The sequence below is a fragment of the Balaenoptera physalus genome (assembly GCF_965194825.1).
Source record: "Balaenoptera physalus genome assembly, chromosome: 13".
Taxonomy (NCBI): Eukaryota; Metazoa; Chordata; class Mammalia; order Artiodactyla; family Balaenopteridae; genus Balaenoptera; species Balaenoptera physalus.
The window spans coordinates 24,864,016-24,879,173 of NC_138892.1; the positions used below are offsets into that span (position 1 = coordinate 24,864,016).

The 15,158-nt window shown below is 41.0% G+C and overlaps 1 protein-coding gene across 1 annotated transcript in view; it reads right to left on the reverse strand.

Moving 5' to 3' along the window:
* The window catches only part of CFAP54 (cilia and flagella associated protein 54), a 311,690-nt gene that overhangs the window by 128,117 nt on the left and 168,415 nt on the right, over positions 1-15,158 (reverse strand). The window contains 5 exon segments of the mRNA XM_082419565.1: positions 268-334; positions 3,271-3,480; positions 3,777-3,864; positions 6,111-6,305; positions 8,186-8,338. Of these exon segments, the coding sequence (XP_082275691.1) occupies positions 268-334; positions 3,271-3,480; positions 3,777-3,864; positions 6,111-6,305; positions 8,186-8,338 (713 nt within the window).

Sequence of the window (15,158 nt, forward strand, 5' to 3'; positions counted from 1 at the left end):
CATTAGTAACATGACATTACGAAGGACAGGAGACTCAGTTTCCTTATCTGTAAAACTCCTTCTGCAGCGAAAATGAAAAAAGTGACTCTGCTGAATATTATGTCACAGGGGTTCAGCCATCAAAGGAAAGATGGGCTTATGATATTTAATCAAGGTTCATGCTATTTCCCTACGTGCAAGTTTTATGAATATGCTAAACCACTGCTTTTTTTTTTTTTACTGACTGCATGGTCCGGCTACTGTAGAAAGGTGTACAGGAAGTGTTACCTGAAAGAGCAACCCGGACAAAAGGCAACAGTTGGTTCTCTTTTCAACGTCCAATGTCTGAATAAATCTAAGTATAAGAAAAAGAAATATTCATAGACAATGTTCCAAGACTATTTTTATATAAATACATCTCTAATACTCATAGATTTTCCAAAATTAAAATAGTCTTTGTGATTCTAAAAGTGCTACATACTCATATAAGATCTAGGACATAGAAAGATAGAAAAAAATAAAATGAAAAGTCACCTATAATCCTACCACCTAAACATGATTACTGGTAACATTTTGGCCACTTTCCTTCTAGATTTTCTTCTACATACAATTATACACATGCACACTCACAGTAAGACTAAAATTATGCAATACATATTATTTTATAAACAAATTTTCTATTCTTGGACATAATGAGTTACATCATTATTTTACAGATTTTAATATTTTTATCATATGCATGTACCATAATATTAAAATATTCATCTCCATTTTGGTTTTTTCCAATGCTGAAATAAACATTGTTGTACCTACATTTCTGAGCACTTGTCCTATTAATTCCACTGGATAAATCCCTAGAAGTGGAATTTTGGGGAAAAGGAGGTGCACAATTTTAAAGTTTTTGATGAGTACAATTAAAAAATTTCCTCCCATAGATTGAAACAATGTGTTTCCTCACCAGCAGTATATTATGGATCCATCGATGACATTAAGTCTTTCCACCAAAGATTAAGGTAATATCTCTGTGTTTACTACTGTCTCATTTTATGTCCCTTAGTAGAGTTTGAATTTTCTTTACATGGGTCTTGAAACTCAAATTTGCAACTGGAAACCACATTACCTTCTTCTAAATCTTATTTCAATAACACCAGTGGGCTTCACTATATTAATAACTTCGTCAGTCTGAGTTCAGCTTCTCTATGTGGTGCTTTACCTTCTGAGCAGTGGGGGGAGAAGTTTCTTCTCCTCAAGGAGTCCCCAAGAACAGCCAAAGCCCCTGGAGTATCACAGAGCCTGTGGAAGTCAGACTTCCAGCTGGGTAACCAGGAAGTGACTTTCTGTTGATTGAAAACCACTAAGTAAAAACTTCAGAGGCTCAGAGAAGCTGAGGTGTCCTCTGGCAGGAATGCTATAGCTCTTCTTTTCAAGCTGGGAACCTTCCTCAGCTTTTCTATTCTCTGCTGCCAAGCTCTACTAACTTATAAACTCAAACTTGCGTGGGGATCGTGTGTGCGTGTGTGTGTGTGTGTGTGTATGTGTGTGTAAGGAAGAGTTCCGTCCCAGGAGTGGTTAAAAAAAAAAAAAAATCAAACTTGACAGAGTTTTTAAAAAATCTTTAAATGTTTGATATTTTTAAAGTGGTAATTCCATACTTACCCTGTCCAAATGCTAATTTTCTGAAACCAGTGTGATTATTAACTAGGACAAGTTATTATTTTTTAAAATTTTCTCTACAGCTCAAAATATTATGCAGATTTTTGCCTACCACGCCCTAAAATGTAACTAGAAAGGTAAAGGAAACTTGTACCTCTACTCTCTTCATACTTCTTAAATTTCTCACATTAATCAAATATTTAAGATATCTGTGAGTGCTAACTAGGTATAAGGCGTTGTGATAGACTTTCACATATGTTACATGTGGCAGGTTGAATAATGGCCCCCCCGCAAAGAAATCAACGTCCTAATCCCACAAACCTATGCATATATTACTCCACGTGGCAAAAAACAAACAAACAAAAAAACCCCAAAACCAAAAAACTTTGCAGATGTGATTAAATTAAGGGCCTTGAGATAGGGAAGTTACCCTGAATTACTGGGTTCAATGTAATCACAATGGTCCTTATAAGAGAAAGGCAGGAGGGTCAGAGTCAGAGAAGATGTAAGGACGGAAACAGAGCTCAGAGACAGAGAGAGAAAGATGACAGGCTCTTGGTCCTGAAGACAGAAGATGGAGCCATGAGCTGAGGAATGCAGGAGGCCTCTAGAAGCTGTAACATGCAAGAACAGATGGTCCCCTAGAGCCTCCGGAGGGAGCTCAGCCCTGCCAACACGTTGATTTTAGGACTTCTGCCCTCCATAACTGTAAGACAATAAATTTGTATTGTTTTAGGGCACTAAATTTGTGGTAATTTGTTATACCACTAATAGGAAACTAATACAGTCTGTGTTATGTGCTAAATTATGTGACCCACTGCACCCCCGAAATTCATATGTTGAAGTCCTAACCCCTAGTGCCTCAGAAGGTGACTATACTTAGAAATAGGTCTTTAAAGAGGTAATGATGTTAAAATGAGGTCATTAGGGTGGGCCCTAATCCAGTATGATTGATGTCCTTATAAGAAGAGGAGATTAGGACACAGACATGCACAGAGGGAAGACCATGTGAGGACAGAGTGAGAAGACAACCACCTACAAGCAGGGAGAGAAGACTCCGAAGAAACCAGCCCTGTCAACACCTTGATCTCGGATGTCAAGCCTCCAGAATTGTGAGACAATAAATTGCTCACAGATTGGTACTCTGTTGCTAGTTTGTACTAGCAAACTAATACAGTATGTCATGTAATTCCTGTCACCACAGTTTACAGATGAGAACAACTGAGGCTCAGGCAGGATGAGTAACTTGCTGGGGGCCCTAAAGTTAGGCCCTAGTCAGCCTGCCTCTATGCTGTTATTCTTGCTCAAATACCAACTGTTCATCCACTCATTCATTCATTCAACAAGTAGTTATTGAATCCCATCTCCATGCCAGGCACTCGGGATACACTGGTGAACAGAACAAAGACCTGTGCCAACGTGGTTCTCACATTCCAGGTGTGGCAGGTGTTAACAGGAAGAGGAGATGGCCATAAACAAGAAACAGCACAAACAGTAAACTGTATAAGCCTGTATGATATGGACATAGCTGCCCGAGAACCCAGTGTGTGTCAGGTGTGGCACCCTGCATGGCACGGGTGGGCAGCCCACAAAGGGAGGAGACAGCTACTACACAGACCACTCCATCGTCACACTCACTGTGCTATCTTCGCTGATATCACCGCTCCTTGCAAACATCCCCAAATGCCAGCTTTTGACAGAAACTCCTCACTGTAGTCTTTGGAACCTGGAGGTGAACAGCTGTCAGTGGCATTGGTGAGTGAGCTGCCAAACTCCTTCCATGTATGGAGCACGTCTTGTTTTCTGAATATGTCATCAAGAGCTTGACTCCAACATTTAAAAGCAGCCCTAAAACAGAAATGGAGCATGCAGCAGCATGTTTCCTGAGATCCGTGTTATTAAATCTACCTTCCAAAAGGGAAAGCAAATGCACTGAAGAAACATTTTAATTAAAATGTTAGAGAATGGATCTATACCATTTATTGCTCATAACCATTTCTCTCAGGTAGCATTTGATGAATAAAATGCAGCAATGGAATATTATCAACAAACTAAAATTTATGAAAGGCAGTATTTTTCACAATAATTAAAAATTTTTTCAGCTGAACAAAGTTTCCCTTGTTTTATTGACTCTTAAAAACTACCTTTTCTTTTGTGCGAAGACAAGAAGACTTCCAAGTTCATGCAATGCCTGAACGTTAAGACTTCTTTCATTGCTGGTTTGAAGAACATCTGTATTTTTAATCAAGTGAAAGAACAAATGTCAGTCCCTGGAAAATATTTCTTATATATTTGCAAGAATATTTTAAATTGCCTTATACCTTAACTGTGTAGATAAGCAAACTTCAACCTAATACAGCCTTTAAATGTCACACGATATGGGTAGAGAAAGAGAGCAAATGATGTCTTATTTTAATGTCACGGAGTGGGAGATGGGGTCAAAGAGGTGGGAAACGTGGAGAAAGTACAGTAAGAGTCAGGCAGGTTGAGACGGTGAAGGAGAAAAATCCAGAAAAAGTGTGCAAGGCAGAAAGGGCTGGGTATATATATGGCAATGTGTCTGGCCGGAATACGCTTTTTGGGGAGGGTGAAGAAGCGGGTAGTGGTAAGATTACGGAGGCATCTGAGTGCCATGTGGAGAAACGTGGACACTATTCTACAGCACGTAGGAAGCGTTGAACAGCTTGTTTTTGATCAGGGATGTGACAAGAGCACAGCACTTTGGATTCTTCCTTTACCCAAATGCAAAAAAGCACATCTTGAATAGTACCTGAATTTGTTGTTGTTTTCTGATGAATACATGCATTCCAGGATGTGTAGCCAAAAAACCCAACTAACATGGCAATGGTTTCTAATGAGGGCAGCAATGTCCCCTGGAGGGTATTTTAGAAATTTGAGGAGGGTTTTGTTAGTTGTCACAATGGGGCATCTGCTAGTATTTCCTAGGTAAGGACCTGACACTTGATGGCCTGCCATGCACAGAACCTTCCCCCACAGTGAGGAAAAAGGTGAGAAACCTATTTATAATTATTTGAGTCTAACATCTAACTTCATTTCATAGAAAGGGTATGTTTGCGTGTGTTCAAAATGCTCTGAGTTTTCCAGAAATGCAACCACTGTAATATTTTGTTTTGTCCAGAATGGCCTAGATTTGCCATTTTAGAACAACATGTCACCAAAATTAGCAATGCTGATAGTACTTGAGTTACCAATACAATACACCTGTATCAGTCTGCATTCGTAGCTGTCACATTCATGTGTATCCTGTATACTTTACATACTATATGTGAACATCTGATTGCTTCTCTATACCTCTAGTGCCTAAGCTCTTACATACCAACAAATAGATTCTTTTATTATAAAGTTATTTCATTTTATTTACCCTTCATTTTATATTTAGAGCTTCATATTGATTTTTAAAAATAATGTGCATAGGAAGAATAAAGGGGGAGTTACAAAATGTCTGTTATAAAAAAAGGGGGGGATGTTGGGTCTACAACATGGGCTGAATTTATACTGCTGAATTTGTAGAAAAACCAAATCAAGTGGAAAGACAAGGAAAATGGAATCAGCTGGGGCAGAGCAAAAGCACATAACAGTGGCCACATCTCGACAAATGGTTCACAGATTCAGTTAAAGTGGGATGGATGGGACGGTGCCTAGAATCTCACAATGGTGACAGCCAATCTGGGACAGTGGGTGACGGGAGGGGCTGGAAGCCGCTTGTCTTGACGCTGCTCTGTCACTGTCCACGAGGGTGTGATGAATAGATTCTATGTTCAAGCTCTTTCATCCTACTTCTACAGATAACATTTCAGTACGGTCTAGCACAGGGAACTATATTCAATATCTTATAATAACCTATAATGGAAAAGAATCTGAAATATATATATAGATAGATATAGATATAGATATAGATATAGATATTGATATATAACTGAATCACTTTGCTGTACAGCTGAAACTACCACAATATTACAAATCAACTATACTTCGATAAAAAAATAAATTTAAAAAATCATTTAGGGGCTTCCCTGGTGGCGCAGTGGTTGAGAATCTGCCTGCCGGTGCAGGCGACACGGGTTCGAGCCCTGGTCTGGGAAGATCCCACATGCCGCGGAGCAACTAGGCCCGTGAGCCACAACTACTGAGCCTGCGCGTCTGGAGCCTGTGCTCCGCAACAAGAGGGGCCGCGATGGTGAGAGGCCCGCGCACTGCGATGAGGAGTGGCCCCCGCTTGCCGCAACTGGAGAAAGCCCTCGCGCAGAAACGAAGACCCAAAGCAGCCGTAAATAAATAAATAAATAAATAAAATAAACCCAAAGTTTAAAAAAAAAAAAAAGTAACCTGAAATATTTTAAAAATAAATAAATAAATAAAAAATCATTTAAAAAAGATAACATTTCAAGACCAAATGCAATCTCAACATTAATGTGGCAGGTCATACTGAAAATGAACACATAATGAATAAATCTTACTAATAGTTTCATAATAAGAAGAAATTACGAGTCCAAGTTGTGAGGAGGGAAGTTTGCTTTTCTCCACTGAGCTGAAAACTTGGAAGTGCTCCTGAGAAAGGTCAGGGGGTGTTGGCATGTGCATCTCTTCTGTCCCCAGGCAAAACTCCACCTTTCTGGTAGTGAATTTTAAATTGTTCATTCCTCCTTTGTCTCCTAAATTCATGAAAAAATTTTAAAAGAAACTTAAAAATGGAGAAAGAAGGGAAGTTGATGAGGAGGAAAAAAGTAGAAGTGGAAAAGGAGAAGGAAGGAAGGGTTCTGTACAGAGCTGAGATTCATTGGCAGCTCGAAGGACACTATTTCCTTAAACTTCGTATCTCGAATCATTTCTGAAGAGCCCAGGTGTGTGATGTGCTCTACACTCGTGTTACCTCATAAAGAACAGCACAGAGGGGCAGTTCGCTGGAAAGTAAATGTTGAGATAATGCTTTGCTCGCCATGGGGAATGGCAGAAGTTGCACAGGTTTTGAGTTTGCCTTTTTTAAAAGAGTTTCCAACAGTAAGATGTTAGTTTGCCTCTGGGGCAGAGACCTCTGGGATAGAAGCAGTGCAGAGGTACTTCTGACCTGAGGGGAGAAAAAAAATGGGAAAGAACCTGTCTCTGTATAAGATCAGAGAACACACAGGAAAAAAAAAAAAAAAGGAAAAATATTCTAGGGGAAGTAGTCAAAATCCTCAGAGACAGAGAAGCTAAAATGGATTTAGGTCTACAGCCCAAGGACTGGGGATAAACCACTGAGAATATCTTAGTACCAGGTGAAATTCAGATTGAGGTGGTGTAAACCATTCTTAGGAATTGTATTTGCTTTTTCTATTCATGCCCTTAACCACTTTTAATGTACACCATAATTGAAAGAAGTTTAAACATGATGTGGAGGGCCAATTTAATGTAATGTGTGTCTGTGGACAATACAACCAAAAACTGTGGGTACATATCATAGTAAGTGCTTTTTGCGGGGAGAAGGGGCAGCAACAAGAATGAATATATATTGATACATACATACATACAAACATATATTATATACATACATAAATAAAACTTGTCAGTGGTTGTAAAAAAAAAAATTGGTCAAATTTCTAAAAGATCAGTTCAGAGACTATTATCATCTTAGTTAGATGCTAAGTTTAAATCTATTATTAATAACTTTAAAATACAATTATTTTAAGTTTATTAATTTAAATTTATTCTTTAAGTTTATTCTTATTATTCTGATAAATGTGAACAGTAAGGCTTATAAACACAAATCAGGGTTTTAACAAATTTTAAATTACCTAAATGTAGATAATTTGAGATTTTTCTTGGCCTGAATTTGAGTATCTTCTTTCTCTCTGAGGTTACCACTTAACCACTTGAAGTCCTGCTTTGACTGAGTTTACAAATCAATAGATTTTGAGAAGGGAGAAGACAAGTGTAATGTAACCAAGAACAGTGAATATCTTTTTTTTAAGCTAAAAGAAACCTCTAAGATCAAAATCTATGGTATTAATAAGAAATTTTACTAGATGTGTATATTAAAATGCATCCCTTTCTTAGACACTGATAAAGTAGTGTTTTGGTAAAAGACTGTAGTTAATTCAGTATGAAACAATTCATCTACTTATAAAAATAAAACAAGACTATATCACTGCTTCCGTATTTACTCCACTTAAGGGATTATGCTCATTTCACAGAAGGCATAGAAGCAGATGAGTGAGGCAGTGCTTTGGTTGGAATAAAGTGTGAGAAACAGAGATGTAATCCACTAGACAAGAAGAAGAAAGTGAAAGGCAGCAGGGAGTGGGCATGGAAGTGGGGAAGGAGGAACCTACGGCAGAACACAGTAGACCCACGGGGTGGTACCCTGGGTAAATAAAGAGGAAGGGATGTAGAGCAAGTACAGTCAGCCCTCCATTTCTGGGGATGCAGAACCATGGATACGGGGGGCAGGGGAGGGGAGCTGACTGTAAGAGACGTGTACATCCACGGATTTTGGTATCCACAGGGGGTCCTGGAACCAATTCCCCACAGATGCCTAGGAATGACTGTATTTTACCTTGTGTCTGGGCAAGAAATAATGAAAGCAACTTTCTGCTGTGTCGGATTGATCTGTTTTGATATTTAGATTTTTCCAAGGTCTCTCTAAAACATCTCAAAGTGTCTGTCACGTCCACGGGCACACAGAGGAGCTCTTTGGCTTTGCTGTATTCTGAAAAGAAAGGGAAGAGTCACGTGAGGGATGAAATGTTGCAGCAAGCCAACAAGCAGCAAAAGACTTTCTAATTCAGAGAATTTCTTGGGCCCAAACGAAAGCTGCTAAATTCAAAGCCCCCAGGTCTGCAGCAGTTGTTTCAACGTTCAGATCAAAGTTTTTTTTGTTTTTTTTTTTTGGTATATTTGACAGTTCTTTTTAAAAAAAAAGAAAAAAACTTAGAAAACTTTTGATTTGTATGAAATGCAAATAACTTTAGATCTTGCCAATTTTCCTAATGAAGCCTCCTACTTTTTCTTTTGCTGATCATAAAAGATGAAATAATCTACTCCTTTTCAGCAGCCTCTTCAAAGCCAAGGTGCCTTGGGAAGGAGACGAAAGGAGGAAAAAAGAAGCTTGGAGATGGGCAACTGCTCCCTTGAGAGAAGGAAAAGACAGCTTTCTAATACTGGAGGATGCAGAGGAAAGGAAGATGAGGCCATAAACAGGTATGGAACTACAAAGCAGTCCTGAAAAGTGGCCAGAAGGGCAGATGTTGGCAGAGAGCTGCTGCGAGGTCCCTGGAGAGGAAGTGACGGTCCCATGAATTAGGCTGCAGACCGGCTGCATACACCATGAAGCAGGCACACGGGAAAGAAGAAACACAGGCTTCAGATGAATAACAAATAAATTTACCCCTTCAACAAGTTGAGCAGGTCGAATATCCCCTGTAAAATCCGAGGTCTTGAGAGTGCAGCAACTTGCTAGGGAACAGGGCTATAAGAGGTTAAGAGGCATGACCTCTGCTCTCAAGAAATTTACCGTTTAGCTGAAGCAAAGAGGCATTCTAACACTGGAGTATGAAAATCACATTGACAGAAAGTATCTGGTTACATGTGAAAATGAGGGAAAGACAGAAGAGAGAGATCAGTGTAGGCAGGAAAGGATGAGCAAGAAAGACTTCATGGGAGAGAAGATATGCCAGCTGTGTCTTAGAGGATAGGGAAGATTACATCAGGAAGAAAGAGGCAAGGGGTTTCAGACAGTTAGAATAAGAATAGCTGAAGTTGATTAAGTGTTTACACTATGCCAGTAACTATTCTAAATAATTATTGTGATAGTCTCACTGAATCCTAGCAACACTCATAAGAAGTATGTACCATCATATCCTCATTTTACAGATGAGGAAAATCAGGCATAGAGAAGTCTAGAAGCATCCCTTGGGTCACAGAACTAGTTTGTGCAAGGAGAGGGTGGGAGCAGGATTAAGGGTGGTGATTCAGGGCACAATGAGATGACATGGCCAGTCCTTTTGAACTGAGAAGGGTTTCCAGAGGCCTGAAGTCCTCGCTGAGTAAGTGACCTTCATCCTCTTTAATGGGCAGTCAAGAAACGGTTTTGAGTAGGACCCCAGCAGAAAGAGATTAGTATTTCAGGAAGAGTTAGCCCGCCGCTGTATGCACAGCAGCCTGCAATGGAAAGAGGGTGGTGGCTGGGAGGTTGTGAAGTTATAACACACACATTGTATGATTTGAACTTGACTGAGGTGGTAGCAGTGGAAACAAGGGAGGGACACAGGGAACATTCCAATGTTAGAAGCAACAGGAGAGTAGTTAATTGGCTACGTAGCAAAGAAAAGAAAGGGAGTGGGAATTACCTCTTCCCCATCTTTCAGGGCCAATGACCTTGCTTCCTACCTCAATGGGAATAAATGGGAGGAATCCAAAGGGATTTCCTGCAATCCCTTACCATCAGACCCACCCAGCCCCCAGCACCTGTGCCCATCTACACTGCCAGGGCATCACTCCAGCAATTCTCCTCTCCCCTCCAAATCATCAGTTTTTCCCTCTGCTGAATCATTCTTAACAACATTTTCCTTTTTTCTCCTATCTTAAAAAAAAAAATCAAAAAAATTTCATGTTCATTGCAGCATTATTTACAATAGCCAAGACACAGAAATAACTTAAGTGTCCATCAACAGATGAATGGAGAGAGAAAATGTGGTATATACCCAATGGAATATTATTCAGCCATAAAAAAGAAGGAAATCCTGCCATTTGTGACAACATAGATGGGCCTTGAGGGCATGATGCTAAGAGACATAAATTCAGACAGAGAAAGACAAACACTGTATGATCTCACTTATATGTGGAATCTAAAAAAAACCAAACTCATAGAAACAGAGAAGAAATTGGTGGTTGCCATAGGCGGGGGGTGGGGTGATGGGCAAAATGGGTGAATGGGGCCCAGAGGTACAAATGTCAATTACAAGATAAATAAGTTCTAAAGCTGTAATGTATAGCATGGTAACTATATCTAAATTTCTAAAACAGAAAAAAAATTATTTTAAAAAAATAAAAAACCTTTCTCTTGACCCTACTTTCCCCTCAAGACACCATCCTATTTCTCTGCTCCATTTTACAAGAAAACTCCTCAAAAAGTTCTATTTTCACTGTTCCCCATTCTCTCTTGAACCTGCTTAGATCAGACTTTCCCCCATCATTTCACCCCAAGGATCTTCACGTGGCTACATCTAATGCTCAATTTTTAGACTTTATCCCTCATAAATTTTCAACAGCATTTGACCCAGTTGCTAATTCCCTCCTCCTTGAAATACTTTCTTCCCTTGGCTTAAAGGTCCTTTTCCAACCTTACTGACACTCTTTCTTAATCCTCTTTGCTAATTCATCCTCATCTACCTAACCTCTTAATACTGGAAAAGCCCAGGGCTCAATCCTTAGAATGCCTCTCTTTTCTCAACTAACATTTGAGGCAGGCTGGGACCTGGGACCCTTTGCTGCAGTGCTTGCACCTGGACAAGGGTCTGCTCAAGCAACAGAACACAAAGAAACTATAAGGGACTAAAAATAACTGCGTGCATGCACAGTTGGGGCAAATCATGAACAATAAGATACACAAACTGCCACTTCTGAGGTGCCGGGAGCAAAAGCAGGGTACTGGGCATGATCCCTGCACACAGGACCACCAAGGGCGTGGGGAGACCACCCTAAGGACCCCTCCGGCCTTACCCACTGGTCTGTCCTCACGCCCCATTTAAGGAACCAGCCCCCCTGCCAGCTGGGGAGCGAGCAAGGGAACCTGTTAATTCTTCTTGCTCCCCCGTGCTGTAGCATGAGCCCCAGTAAAGCCTTGCCTGAATTTCTCGTCCTGCCTCTTATCAACTTCTATTGATTAAAGAGGCCAAGAAGCCAGGTTGGTAGCACATTCACCCCCTGGATGATCTCATCTAGTCTCATGGGTCTAAGTATCCACATGCTGCTGGCTCCCAAATTTCTCTCTGGCCCCAACTCTCCTGAAGTCCTGAGACTCATCTATCCAATGGTCTCCTCTGCTGTGCGTTTAATAGACATCTCACACTTAACAGGTTCCCAACTGATTTCTGAATCTTTCCTCCCTAAAGCTATTCCTCCCATAGTCTTTCCCCATCTTATTAAGGGATGGTTCTATTTTTCCAGTTGCTCAGGCCAAAAGCTGAAATCGTCCTTGACTCTTCGTGCCATCTGATGCCCCAAGTCAAATTCACAACAAATTCTGGAGGCTCCCTCTTCAGAAAACATCCAGAGTGCCACCATCACTCACCAGCTCCACTCTCCACTCCCACTTCCACTGTGTTCCAAGACCTATCATCTTCTTTTGAATTACCGCAATCGCTGCCCCCAACCAGTCTCCCTGTTTCCACCCTTGCCACTCTCAACATAGCAGCCAGAGGATGCCTTTTAAAATGTAAGTTCTCTCAGGACTTCCCTGGTGGTGCAGTGGTTTAGAATCCGCCTGCCAATGCAGGGGACATGGGTTTGATCCCTGGTCCAGGAAGATCCCACATGCTGCACAGCAACTAAGCCTGTGCGCCACAACTACCAAGCCTGTGCACCTAGAGCCCATGCCCCGCAACAAGAGAAGCCACCGCAATGAGAAGCCCATGCACCACAATGAAGATTAGCCCCCGCTCACCGCAACTAGAAAAAGCCCACGCACAGCAACGAAGACCCAATGCAGGCAAAAATAAATACATAAATAAATAAATAAATAAATAAATAAATAAAATGTAAGTTATCTCACGTCACGTCCCTGTCCAGGACCCTCCACTGGCTCCCTCATCACCTAGAGCAAACACCAAAGCCCCTGGAGTGATCTCTAAGGCCCAACATGAACAAGCTCCCCATCTCCTCACTACTCTCCCCCTCACTCCCTCCCACACCAGGCACGTTTCCACCTGAGGGTCTTGGCAACAGTGGTTCACTTTGGTCTGGAACATTCTTCCCTCAGATATCTCCATGTCTTGATTCCTCAGCTCCTTAAGCTTATGGCTTAACCATGAACTTCTCAGTGAGGCCTTCTTTGATCACCCTCTTTAAAATTGTGGCACCCATTATCTTCTGACTTACTACGTGTTTTACTTGTTTATTGATTGTCTCTGGCCACTAGAATGCAAGTTCCATAAGGGCAGGAATTTTTGCCCATTTTGTCCACTGAATTCACCCCTGGCCTATAACCATACCTGTTATGTGGTATGTGCTCAATAAATATTTGTTACATGAATGAATGACAACAGTTTTCAAAGCTAAATGGCTGGGATAAACGTTATTAATAATCACTTCCATAGACATTAATCTCGATCAATCCTCACAGCACCTTACAACTAGCAGAAATAGATATCACTTATACTTTACAAAGGAGGAAAGGTGAATTTGAGGGACATTCCCTTGTTTTAAACCCTTAACAAGAGATAAGAGAGAAAACCAGGGTTCAAGTCTGAAGCCTTTCCCGACTAGTTTTCCAAAGGGTATCAGATTTGGGGAACAGGAAGTGACACCAATTTGAGGCCTGCTAATGTGGGCACAGGGACACTTTGAGAATAAGACAGAAATAAGCCTGGGGTCCTTGTAAGCCCAGGGAGATCCCGACGGAATTCACAACACAGGGTCACATTCAAATGGCCATAGAGATAAATCTTTCATTACCACCCTCACGTCTAGAAACCCTGGAGGCTCTAGTCAAACCAGGAACATGGCCACATGGAGAGGAGCATCTGTTCCCCCAGCAAGTTCACTCCTGACACACTCCCCTATCACACATTTAAGAGGATCAACTACGTAGGCCACAGTAGCTGTTTATTAACTCCCCGGTGATCTCGCTCTTCTCCTGCCAGCTTCGCTCTTCTGTCCCCTCCATCCTGTCTCCACCATCTCCCCTCCTCTAAGCGGGCACAGTCCTGCACCATCCCCGACAAGGCATGCCCCCACCCCTCCCACCCCAACCCTTATGCACAACACCTTGAAGATTATAGGTTTCTGCTCTGTTCCTCCGTTCTCCTGCCAGAATTCATGAGCTTGGCTTTCATGTTTTTCCTCCGTAGAGAGTGAGATTAGGGAAAGAAGTTCAGCAAAGCAAAGGAAAAGGAGGAAGCTGGAAGCCCTCACATATTAATATTTTGAGATAGTTACTTTCTCCAGGCCTTCATTTTAAATATCTATTAAAACTGGGATGGTAATATTTCCCTCCAAGGGTTACTGTTTTAACCTGTGTGTGAAGTGTCCAGCATAGCGCCGGTCATGGAGGAAGCGTTCAACAGACGGATGCTCACATTATGACCGTCAGTCATATATATTTTAAAAATATCCATGGAGCACGTACCATTACTAGATGCCATGCTAGGCACTGAGGAGGTACAAGTGAACAAAACAGACACACTCCCTGCTCTCCCAGAGCTTACATTCTAGAATAACATTCACGAAGGCATGCCAGTGATTGGGGGTGATAAGAGGGATGGGAGGAAGAGTAGATGTCTGCCATCTTTAAAATATGAGGTCTGAATAAAATCATCCTGCTACTTTTTATCAACTATCTGCTTATAAATCATTCCTCTTTGTTTTTTTCCTAAACTATCTTTTACTTTACTTTTTTTTTCTTCTTTCAAGCCCAGTATACCCTTTTTCCTTATAGTCTAATTAGGGCTCTGTTGGTGTTTTGGTGGCTGTCTACATGAGATAAATGATGCAAAGGAATAAGGAAATATTAGCTTTGCAGGCCTCGTCCTGCCATCTTTGTCTCAAGGGGTTCCTCTCTGAAAAATTCCATGGACAATTCAAGAAGCTATTTTAAAGGCACTAATAGCCTCAACGGTTTGGAATAGGTAAGAATAAGAAGGAGGAGGAGAAAAGAGACTCGATTTACTACATCTCTCATTGTACCAGTGTAGATATTAAAATTGAAATGCCAATGACTCCAGAGAGATGGGTTCACCAAGGAAGGATCAGGGAGTGATACAAAATTTGGGCTGCTTTCTACACGCTTGGTCATATCAATCTAAATGCCCAGAGGTACTAAAAAAACATGCCAGCCAAAGGGTTCAAAATTCCAACACACCTGACGACTGAACTACCCTATTAGAGAACTTAAATACCAATAAGGTCAAAACTCAAGAAAGAGATCCCAGACAGAACGCAAAAACAGCTACAATAAAAGGCTCATCCACAGCGTTCTCTCCCCTATGAAGCTTAACAAACAGGCAAGTTACTCAAACATACAAAAAATCATCTGTAAGGTAAGGTATTCTCACTCCTCCAAACCCTACAGAGACTATCCCAAATTACATATGCATTGTTAAATAGCTAGAGGGAGAATAGAATGCTGTTAAATAATGAGAACACCAAATGTTCCTAGGCACTGGAGCATTACAATACCTGTTCTGAAGAATTAAATGTATTAAGCACTACCACCAAATGCTATTATGCCAAAAGGGAATCTATGAGGTTCTAGAGCAGTGACCTGGTGTGGAAACCATCAGAAGTATACTTGGTCCTTTTAAAAATTCTTT